Source organism: Balaenoptera musculus, chromosome 1, assembly GCF_009873245.2.
Source record: "Balaenoptera musculus isolate JJ_BM4_2016_0621 chromosome 1, mBalMus1.pri.v3, whole genome shotgun sequence".
NCBI classification, from domain to species: Eukaryota; Metazoa; Chordata; class Mammalia; order Artiodactyla; family Balaenopteridae; genus Balaenoptera; species Balaenoptera musculus.
In genome coordinates this window covers 41,999,288-42,011,645 of record NC_045785.1, presented here as the reverse complement: position 1 = coordinate 42,011,645, position 12,358 = coordinate 41,999,288, and the positions used below count along the sequence as shown (strand labels likewise).

The following is a 12,358-nucleotide window of genomic DNA, read 5'->3' as shown; positions in this document are numbered from 1 at the left end:
TGCTTCTTCCCATAGAGAGTTTCTGCAACTTTCTCCCTTTTGGTTCTAGTTCTGGTCTTGGAATTACCTGGAATAAGCCTAACTTCTCTTCTTCATTATAGTCCTTTATCAGTTTAACCACAGCTATCTTGTCTACCTTAATTTTCTTGCCTTTCCAACCAAGATATATTTATTTCTTCCACTGATCCTCGTATGATAGGGTGTCTAGACCTAGTCCATTCTAAAGGGGCCCAGAATCGAGCATAATGCTTCAGAGGAAATTTGTCTGGTGCTATGCTCAATTCTAGTCTGTAATTTTATTATTGGCTCCTATTGAACTGAAGGAGTCAACTAAAATCCCCTAGCAGTATTTCAGGTATGGGGTGGTCCAGAATGGGCTGGGTCTGAGTTGTTATTAAACCAGATCTCTGCCATTCTCTACTAATGCAATTGATTGACAAGATTTTTTGAAGTTTGGATTCTATTAACTCTCCCAAATTTTATCACTCATAAACAATAACTGAACTTCTTATCATCTCTACTCCTGTTATCATTCTTGATACTTCTCTCAGTTCCCAGACTTGTCCAACTCCAGAGAAACTTTTTTCTTCTCTTTATTCACCACACTTAGATGTGGTCATAAATAGAAACTGTATCACCTTATATATTTGGATTTCAAACATCTGGCTCTGACCAGCACTTCCTTTTCCACTCACTTGCTCAAGTGTCACCAGTGCTGAAATTTTTTTTGTCTTATCATGCCCTTCAATCTATTGACCCCTACCACTTCACTCCATCCACCCTTTCCTGTGTCCAATCTTCATTTCCTTCCTTGTCCTAATTAAATTTCAAGGTCCATCATTATCACTTCCTTGTAATACTTTAAACTCTCTCATCTCTGTCTTCCTCCATTGCACTCAGTTTGTTAAACCCAACTATTCACCTTCCTTATGCCTGTGCCTTGCAGTTGAACATTGCTGGAGATGGATCACTCCACCTGATTTAAAAAAACAATAAACACGAGCTAAGTTTTGTATATAAACACTGAATTCAACTCTGTAATTCTGGCAGCTAAAGGAGAAAAAGGAAATGTGATAGGCATATCCTCATTCATTCATCTATCCATACAATGTATATTTATTGAGTTTCTATTATGCGCCAGGTACTATGCCTTAGAGTTTACAGATTACCATTTAAAATTCTCATTGTTTGATAAAAGGAAGCCTAATAGTTCATCTCAAAATTTCCTGGCACTGAATTCAAGGAAGAATTTAATTGCATGATTTTTTATTTGAGAATCATTAGGAAATATAATAAACAGTTATTTTCTACTGTTGTTTTGCGTAAAATAGATTACTTTAAATAGATGTTTCTTATATCACTCCCCTGTAAAAACAGAGAGCTCCGTGTTAAATCGTTTTTCAGTAAAGGTAGTTCTTTAGGTGATGTGGCCCTTAGATATTCCTTTTTTTCATGATCTAACTCATAACAGGTATAGAGCTTAGAGAAAAAGCCTACATAGTAAACTTGTTCATTCAGCTCTTTCTGTCAGACATCAGCATCAGCTGTCTCAAATGAGCCTTTGTCAAGAGCTGGGTTGTAATCGATTCTTGCTTGAAAGCTTTGATGAGGGACTGAAGTGCTAATACTCTGTGCTGTTGGTCATTTATCTTTTAAAGACTTTTCTCCTATGTATAAGATTTCTACTAATGCTCTCCCACATTTCTTTTATCCATTAGAATAATAGTTCTTTTCAAATACATAAGGAAATTGTGTATAAATGTCAGGGTTTCAAGAGAAACCAACCAACTCTGAAAAATTTTTGTATGATAATGCCGAACAATTTTTATATAATAATAAAATCACAAAGTCTCCAAATTTTGCAGGAGGAAAACAATCAGAGAACATAGCATGAAAATATATGTATATATCTTCAATCTCTACCTTAGAGTAGGGAATAATCTTATGATGATTCTGTAGAAGTTATACAGCAATATAATACATTTGTTCAGTGATAAGAGTCTGAGATTTGCTGTTAAAACTTATTTTAGGAAACATTTTGCCATACCCATAATTTGGGGGGAAGGGAAGAGAAAGGAAAAGCCAATTTTGACTCTGAAGCATATAAAAGGAAGGAAGAAGAGGTAGTGATTAATCCGCAGACCAATTCCAAAAGTAGTTATCATTACCTTCACTTTATATGTGAGAAAACTAAGGCTCGGAAAGATTAAGTTATCCAAAGAAACAACTAGTAAGTGACAAAAGCAGGTTTATTTGACTCCAAAGTCTTTGTTCCCACAATATTATGCTGCTTGCAGTAATTCCTACTTTCTCTAATATGTTAATATTTGGATACTTTACACCTCTTCTAAGTCACATTTTCAGTCAGTGAGTGGTGACAAGATGAAATTATGTAAAAACTTCAGTATGCTAAAAAGTCAGGAGGGAAGCTTAGAGTATGAACTTGTGGACAATACCTGCTATTTTGAAATGGGACCAAGTGACCTATCAAGGTAGAAGCATAGTGAAAGAGGCCTGGGAGACCATGATAATTCATACCAACTGTCCTAGTTAAACTGATTTCAGCAAAGTAGTTGGAAGAGGAAAAGGAAGGTTGTATGGTCAACGTTGTCATGGTGGAGATAAAGGTTACTAAAGCATGAACTGGCCCATTCATGTAACAAATACATGCTGTTTGGCAGTAGGTGCTAGGAATGCAGAGGTGAATAAGAGATAATTCTCCTAATAGCAGTCCAGGAGCGCTATCTTGGAACAGAAAGTTCTCCCTGATTTCTAAACTCCCATTCCGTTCTCTGATTTTTTTCCAGCACTTAATCTGAACTAGTAAATCTAGCCCCCAGTTATATATCAGATTATGTTTCCTGTTTGAGGCTATAACCCTAAATATTCTTAGTGTCTTAAGGACACATACCATGTCTTACCTTGTTGTATATTTCATAGGCCCTCATAAATACTGATCAGTTGGTAAAAGGCAGAACACAGAAGAAATATTATCTGGAATTTAACATAAATTTGCTCTCTTGTATAGCCCCTGGAAAATGAATCTTCTCTTTACATTGCTAGAGAAAGAATTTCTGCCATTTGATAAGACATTGGGTTCAATGTTCTCTGTTATCTCTCCCAACTTAAAATAAAATGGGGTACTTACATGTTTATGTTCTTACTCTGGGTGAGAAGGCAGCCAATTATCTATTTATTTATGATTATTGTCCCTCCAAAAACATTAGTATAAATCAGTCCCTATAGATTAGTTACAGCCCTGTCATTAAACTGTCAGTGCCTTAAAGCCTTTCCACTTGAGTGATTTATAGATGACAACAAGCAGATATTTGTGGGTTTTTTTTTAACTCTGACTACTAGTCTATTAAGACAATTTAGCAGTTTACTGTTACTGGGTAGTCTTAAGCCACAGACAGGTGAGAGATGCTTTTCAGATTAAATCTTCCCAAAGTCTCATCCTGTGTTTTCTTAAATTTGCCTTTAGTTTGGCTGTGTTCTCTAACATGCATACAATGTTTGCATTTGCACGGAGAGGCATTATACTATCCTTTTAGAAAACAATTTGGCAATATGTACCACTAATCATTAAATGATTCTATACCTTTTTACCCTATAATTCCACTTCACAGACAGGCTTTTTTCCCTAAGGAAATACTTTAAGAATTTATCTAAGTATTATTTATAATGATAAAAAAAACTAGAAAGAAAAATCTAGCTGTAGGTGAATAGCTATGAATATAACAGCATATACATCTACACAATGGAATATTATTCAACCATTTAACATGCTGGTCCATTACTATCGTATAGAAGGCTAAAAAACTGTATCCAACTAAACACTGATTACCACAAAAAGGAAAAGATATATTTGAGCAAAAGACTGATAAGAAATAGACAAATGTGATTAACATTGTGTTAAAAGTTTGGGATTGCATGCAATTTTTCTTTATTTTTATAAGAGAGTTACTATCTTACTTTCAAATTGTTTCTTTATTTATTGGGCAATACATTCACTTTAATCAAAACTCAAAAGTTCTAGAAAGGTATGTAATGAAAAGTCTCCTACTTATCCTTGTTTCTAAGTTACCTTTTCTAGAAGTAATGTTTTAAGTTTCTTATTTGTCCATCCAGAGATTATTTTATATGTAAGCAAACAAATATATAATTATTTTTCCCCAGTTTTACACAAATGATAAACACTATTTAACACCCTGCTTTTCCCACTAATATTATATCTTAAAAGATAGTTCATATCAGTTCATAAAGAACCCTTTCTATTTTATGGCTACATAGTATTCCTTTGAATTCTATAAGGTACTATAATTTATTTAACTAGATCCTAGTGGTTGACATTTGGGTTATGCCCAATATTCTGCTATTACAAGCTTACGGTAAATAACTATGCACATATGTTTCCATCTGAAAATATATCTATAGACTAAATTCCCAGTTGTAGGAGTGCTAGATTAAGAATTTGTGCATATTTAATTTTAATAGACACTGGCAAATTGCCCACAAAGGAGTTGGTACCAATTTCACTCCTACTAACAGTGTACAGTAGTGCCTGTTTCCCTGTAACCTTGCCAATGCAAGGTGTTACCAAAATTTTTTTGTCGTTACTAATCTGACAGATGAAAAATGGTTTCTTAGTGTACCTTTAATTAGGAGTTACTCATTATGAGCTATTTTGAGTATTTTTTCACATGTTTATGAGCCATTACTGTTTCCATTTCTTGAAGCTGTCTTTATATATTATTTGTGGATCTTTTCCTAATTGTTTGTTAAGAGTTCTTTATATATTAGGGAAATTAGCTCTTTTTCTGTGGTTTGAAATTCAGAATTTTTTCCCCTGTTCATCATTTATCTTTTGGCCTAGTTATGGTGTTTGTTACCATGTGAAAATAGTCGAAATTATCAATTTTGTCTTTTATGCTTTTCTCTGCTTCAGCTATACTAACCTTCTTGTCACCTTTCAAATATGCTAGATACTCTCCAACTTTAAGGTCTTTGTGTTTGCTGTTCTCTCTGCCTGGAATTCTCTTCCTAGAGATATGTGTTCCACTTCCTCCTTCACCTCTTTTGAATCCTTGATCAAATATCAACTTCTCAGTGAGACCTGACTTCTCTATTTAATATTGCAAACCGCCCCCCCTCCCCGCCTTGTTTTTCCTCCATCACCTGGAGCTCACAGACTGTAATTTTGTCTCACATCGAATTGCAGCTCACCTATACAAATGAAGCAAGTGAGAATTATCCAGTGTGGTCATCACCTCAGGAGACTAGACACTTGGTCCAGTGAATATGCCATTGCCCAAAACATTTAGGGGACAACTTCTTTAAAAGCTGCCTTCAGAGAGAGCTTAAAGCCTTTCAAGGAAAGCAGTCCTGCATCCTAAAAGCAGTATTTCTCAAAGTGTGTTCCATTAACCACTTATATCAGAATCACCTTGGATGGGGTTGGGAGCTTATTAAAAAGGCAGTTTCCTGGACCTTACCCCACATCTGTTGAATCAGAATCTCTAGGGGATGGGGCTGAGGAACTTGCCTTTTGAATAAACTCCATAGGTGATTCCTAGGCCATTAAAGCTTGCAAATCACTGCCTTTATAGTCAGTGTCTTCCAGCTTGTTTACCTAACTCATTTTGAACCAAAGACTTAGGACTATTTCAAAAAATCAAAGCCATCCTTAAAGGACAAAGGCACATATGCCAGTGGTGCTGAAGATCGTCTCAGGGAATGAGCTGAACAATGGATAGGCATGCAGACTTGTGGAAATGATGTTGTGGAAGGAGACAAAAGTCTTTGGCTGGTTTTGGTATGCTTGACAATGCTAGCACCTTGATAAATCTTACTTCACACGTTAAAGGACCTTGGCTTTAACTTCCCTATTAAAAGGAAGAGAAGAAGAAAGGAGAATTGTGTGTTAGCTAGATAGGTATGATCTCTAAGGTCCTTTCTCTATTTTGTGTTCTGGTTATTCTACTGTTGTACATAAATGTTTTTTAACAAACCCTGAACACATGAATGAATATGTATAAGTAATGAGGCTTATTACTATAGCAAAAACTGCAAGTTTGGTTTTCTTTAAAGAGAAGAGCCTCCTTAAATCAAAGTGACTTCAAAAGAAGTAGTATAAAAACCAAACAACAACAACCAAAAAACACTTGGCAACCCATATTGGAAAAGTCCTGTAGTACTGCTGAATGTGAATTTCTTCTGCTCAATGACCTTTCGTTTTGGAGAAATGGTTCACACGTTATCAGAAAGAGATTTAATGTGTTTAATGATTCAAGGGTAAGCAGCCAGGAATTGTGATACTGATTCTTGGTTTTAAATTAGTTAACATTACTAAACATAAATTGCAGCATTTGTAATTGTACTTACTTATTTCCCAAATATCAATACCTGCCCTTTCATTCTCTGAATGAAAATAAAACCAATGACTGTATTTGTCTAGTCAACAATTCTTCCATGCTATGTCTTACTACGCAAAAAAATCTTTCAGTGTTGGCCCATAGGTATGAGTTACCATTTTAATCCTGAAAATAATTATGATAAAAATGTTAAATATTATTATGCATTTAATAATGAATAAATAGCTACCAATTTTAAGGGCCTGCCATATTCTAAGCACAATTCTGAGTACTTTTGTAACTTACAAGAATATAAGTATTTTAAAGATGTGTTATTTCCACTTTATATATGAGGCTCCTTTAAACTTACGGAAGTCACATTGAAATGCATAATTAGGAAGCCTCACACAGAGGCTTAGCAGTTTTGTAGCCTCCATTTTTTATCAAACGTGCCTCTTTACATTACCTGGTATACAGTAGGCAGGCAGTAAGTATTTGTGGAATTTCATCACCCTCCCCCTAAATTGCTGTGTTTCTTTTAGTATGTATTTTATGTTGAAGTACAGTTTAGTAAAAGTCAATGACTTATGTAATTATGAGTTTGATTGAAAGAACTAAACTATATCCTGTTTTGAATTAAAATGAGATTACTTTTTCGTATATCTGATTTATTAGTAATCCTGGTTTCCATTAGCAAGATAGAAATGATCTCTGCTTCAGAGACTGAAAATTTTACTAATGATTAATATACGCTAGCCATCAGATGTTCTGTTTATTTTTCTCCCCAAACTTTAGATTAAAACCACTTTATCTTATCTTTCCAATTTTAGCCTTCTAATAGCAAGAATTGGTGAATATAAGCTACTAATTATGTTTTTTCTTTTCGTTTCTTTTGGGCATGCTGCATGGCATGCAGAATCTTAGTTCCCCTACCAGGGATTGAACCCACACCCCCTTCAGTGGAAACACAGCATCCTAACCATTGTACCTCCAGGGAATTCCCTATATTTTGTTTCTTTACCAAGGCCAGAGTGTGAGGCTTCCCGTTCCCTATCCCCACCACCTCCACCACGACCTACCCACCCACCCCTCCAGGAACCAGTGAGTTGCTTTATTATATCTGACTTGTGATTAACCATTTTACTTCATTTTCTCAACCCTTCCTTCTTCTTCCCCTCCCTCCCTCATTTTACCCCCTTAATGAGAGCATTTGTTCTTTGTCTTTTCAAATTTGTTACTTTAGCCTTTAGCTTTGGGGGTTGATTTTGTAATTTGTTATTCCCCCTTCTCAAGTAGGTCTATGATGAGTAGGTTGTTTGATTTATTAAAATCTTTTATAATAAAAAAAACAAAGCCATTTCTTCTTGCCACAGAATGGTTGCCATTGCTTCCCTCTTTGGTTTTGAGTTGCAGGAATGCAATTGCTGTGGAAACCATTTCTCCCTTCATGACGCCTGACTCTGATGAACACCATATGCAGTTAGATTGACAAGTTTGATGCTGCCACTAGATGCACTGGCACACTTTTATATCTTCAAAAGGAAGAAATACCACAAATATGAGAACCACATTTGTTCTCTTAAAACAACTTGTTTTTCCCATGTTTGATTTTGCTCTAATGTTTTGAACTGGATTTTTGCTGCTGGTAGTGTGCTGTGAATGGTAACTTTGTGTTGTGAATGATCTTGAGAGGAAGAAGCAGAACCTCCCAGCCATGAGAAAGATTTGATATTTGTGTTGTGAAGTTCTTGTAAATTATAATGGGAGGAACTGACAAGTAGGAATTTTTAAATTTGGGGCTGTCCATTGGCCCTACAGGCTCTCCATGATTGCAATTTGAAAATCTCAAAGTAAACATGATCATAGGAGATTAATCAGATTAATTAAACTTTTTAAAAAGTCTCTCTTCGATTAGAACAGATTGTTAGTTAAGGCCACTAGAAAACATCAACCGGCTGTGTGATCCCTTTATATTTCTCAACTGCTTCTAAAATATTAGAATGATTTGCTAATACCTGATAGAAAACTGATCACTGTGTTTTTTATAGTAATTGAATGGCTTAATGGTTAATGTGATGTTGAAAGCTGTACCTCCCTTGAATATGTTTCATGTAGTTTTGAAATTTATGTTTTATATTAATTTAAACCAAATAAGATACCTACATTTTCATAATTATTTTCTCTTCTAGCTCGTTTTCACAAAAAGGGGATTTGGGATGTACACAGTTGCCAGACAAAATTGTCTTGAAATTAAATTCTTAAAACCACTAAGCCAACCTGCCTGCTTGCCTCCCTTCTTTTCTTCCTTCCTTCCTGACTTCTTTCCTTCCTTCCCTTTTTTGGGGGTCTCCTGTTTAGCTAGTATTTAATATCACTTGTGAAGCTAGTGCTGTGATGGCCATCTACTATGTGATATCCACTTAATCCATTGATGTGAAAGCAACAAGGACTTATTTTCTCCCTTTTGTAGGAAATGGCATTCCAACTGTTTTTTGACATCTTTAATTTTAGAGGTTGCCAATGATCAGATCAGGGTCAAGACTGACTTCAAATATTTTAGTAAGAAGCAGAAAGAAAAATGAGATCCTAACTTTCTAGTTTCCTGATCTACACGTCTCCATTGATGAATTAAAGCTATATGGGTGTGAAATTTGGTATGGAGACTTAGGCTGCTTGAGCACCTTTTATCCCATAATAGTTGTAGAATGTGAAGATCTGAATTTTCATGGGGGCACTGATATTTCATGGCCAACAATTGGTTTTTTAAAGGCCTTGTCATTTCAGATTGCCATGGAGTCCGGTTATTGCTGCTGTAAATGTGTATATGAACCTGCCTCCCAATGAACTTATTGCAGTGGTGCTAACTTGTCTTGACACTCTTGCCAACAGTTCTAGTGGCCCTGTGTGTAGTCACTGCACAGGTTTTGTGGAGGATTCAGCCTAAACTTCTGGGATGAATTTCTATGGACAAGAAATATACTGGCTTTAAAAATTAAGAGGTTTGATTCTGTTTTGAATATGGATATCAAATGAATCTGAGCACATGACATTTTAATGCCATTTGTCTTTTCAAATAGATTTACCTTCTAATGCATGTGATGACAAGACTTTGCTCATCAGCTAGAACATACATTTCAGAGGAGTTGTTACCTAAAATATTATCATAAGGCATAAGAAAACACACGATTTAAGTTGCCTTTCATGAACATAATTAAGAATTAATAAGCCAGTACCAGTGGCTAGTCCCCAGAATTTCCACTGTTTTGCCTTTTGTGACCTGTGTTATTAAAAGTCCATTATTTTTACAGACTTTATTAAATTGGATCTTATTAAAGCATTCTATATTTGCATTTGGTCTTTCATAATTCATTATTATTATGACATTTACTTTTTACCATCAGATCTGAAAACATATCATAAGCTACCCTTTTCTCTTGAAAGAAATGCTAATTTCAAACAGTCCTCTAATAGAAGAGAAAAGCTTTATCAGTTTTTTCATTTATTCCAGATCGTGTTAAGAATACTAATGCTAGACTTCAGTATGCTAATATCTCTGAGCATTTTTTTGGTCAAAAGCTTAGAATTATTATTTTTATCCCATACCAAGTATGAAACTAGAAGACCTCCTACTACTGGAGAAAACACAATTCTAAAGTACAATTCTTGATTCTAAGGACTTGTGAAAATGTTGCTAAATCCTGTTTAGACTAGGATGATGCCGGTTAATTTAACTTTTACCACCCGGTATTTGTCCTCTTTAAGAAATTCTTTCCTCTTAAAATTCATTTTTTTTGTTTTTCTCATAGTTTAGGGTAATATAGGGTGTGTGGCTTGCTTTTCTATAGGATAATCCTTTCTATACCATTTATGATGTAGTTGAAAACTTAATACAGTAAAATTTTACATATTAATATCAGACTGTCTAATTTTAATATAACTAATAAAACACTTAATAAATTTTTTCTTAGCATAGTGGTAAATTTATTAAACTCTGAAATGAAACTAACTTTGGATTTTGTCTCATTTTAGATTTCTGACAATGTGCAATAGACACTTTGGCAGCGTTGTTGCACAAACCATTCGGACTCAAAAAACAGATCAGTTTCCACTTTTTCTGATTATTATGGGAAAGCGATCATCTAATGAAGTGTTAAATGTGATACAAGGTAAAGTACATGTCACAAGGGGAGTAGAGTGTCTCCTTATGTATGTGATAACCTTATAATATTTACCATCAAAGCTGAAAGTAATTCTCTGTATTGGTGAATGTCTTTGCATTTTAAAATATAGAACACCCAGAAGAAGAATATCTTCAAAAAGTATAGGTGCTATGAAGTATGAAATATGCTGCATGAAAACTCAACAGAAACATCTTAATAAAACTGCACAGCCTTTGGGACATAGGATAATCATGTTAAATATTCAGAATCACTGAATTTACTAAACTAGAAATTAAGCCATAATCAGTCATCAAATATATTTCATTCATACACACACACACACACACACATATATTTCTTGCTGTAATGTTGATTGGTTGAAGGAAATCCTTATCTTTAGTTATCTGGAAAAACCAGTGACTGGATATTGTGAATTGAATAGTTCACAGTGCCAGTCGTTTCTCCTCATTTGTGTGAATCCATGTCTAGAATGCAACCCTGAGGTGTGAAGCTATAGGATGCCTGTCAATTTAATCACAGTGCACACATTCTTTACCAAAAAAATGAGTGATATTTTTTATGTTACTAATGTATCCTAAGGATTAGTATAAAAAATTCCTTTATTCATGGCAAAGCTTAAATTGAAAACAGTACCTTTTCTATGCCACAGGGAAAAGGATGTTTCAAATGCTCCAAGCTAAAGCTTGTGTCTGAGATACTTAATTTCTGCCCCTATTTAAGTCACAAGTTCTGTAGCAGATAATGTAATGGAGGAAGGGGTATAAATTCAAGTGCCTTTAAAACTCAAATAAAACAAAACCTCTGGTATTTTATGTTTACTCTATAGCTAGAGCATTCACTTTCACAAACAATGTTAAAGAAGACCTGCGGGAACAAAATGCATAGAGTAAATAGATAATGAAGATAATATTTCATTCCTGTTTTCATATTAATTAAGATAATATTTCATTCCTGTTTTCTGTGATATTTCCAGCAATATTACAGTCGGTATTGGTTCTCAAAGCATGGTCCATGGACCCTGGAGGTCCCCTAGATCCTTTCAGGGAATCTACGAGGTCTATTTTTTTTTTTTTTTTTTTTTTTTTACCTCGTGAATTTTATTTTATTTTATTTTATTTTATTTTATTTTATTTATTTATTTTTTTAAACATCTTTATTGAAGTATAATTGCCTTACAATGGTGTGTTAGCTTCTGCTTTATAACAAAGTGAATCAGTTATACATATACAATATGTTCCCATATCTCTTCCCTCTTGCATCTCCCTCCCTCCCACCCTCCCCATCCCACCCCTGTAGGTGGTCACAAAGCACCGAGCTGATCTCCCTGTGCTATGCGGCTGCTTCCCACTAGCTATCTATTTTACATTTGGTAGTGTATATATACGAGGTCTATTTTTGATAGACTCTTTTCTTGCTTTTTTTTTTACTGTGTTGACATTTGTACTAAGTGGCACAAAATCAGTGCTGTGTAAAACTGCTGGCATCTTAGCACAAAGCAAGGCCATGACACAACTGTACTGGTAGTCATATTTTTCACCTCCATGTATGTGCATTTTTTTTAATTATTATTTTATTAATTTTTAACCGTTTTTATAGTTTGTGTGACGCAATGGGCGGACATTTCTCCAGGATGAACAAAGTGAGTCTGTTACTTCAAGAAAAAGAACTGACAACATTTGTTGCCAATGATAAAATTTGAGTTTTTAAGCAAAAAGTTATATCCTCCATTTAAGATTGACAGCTTAAATACTTTTCTGGTGATGTCAATGGTGATGATAATAAATGTGATTTTTTTGATATCATAAAATTAGGTGTGTCAACATT

General features: G+C 34.6%; 1 protein-coding gene across 1 annotated transcript in view; it reads left to right on the top strand.

Moving 5' to 3' along the window:
- FAF1 (Fas associated factor 1) overlaps positions 1-12,358 on the top strand; it is a 476,566-nt gene that overhangs the window by 355,980 nt on the left and 108,228 nt on the right. Inside the window, exon 14 of the mRNA XM_036849545.1 lies at positions 10,383-10,519. Within this exon, the coding sequence (XP_036705440.1) occupies positions 10,383-10,519 (137 nt within the window). The remainder of the gene's footprint in view (positions 1-10,382; positions 10,520-12,358) is intronic.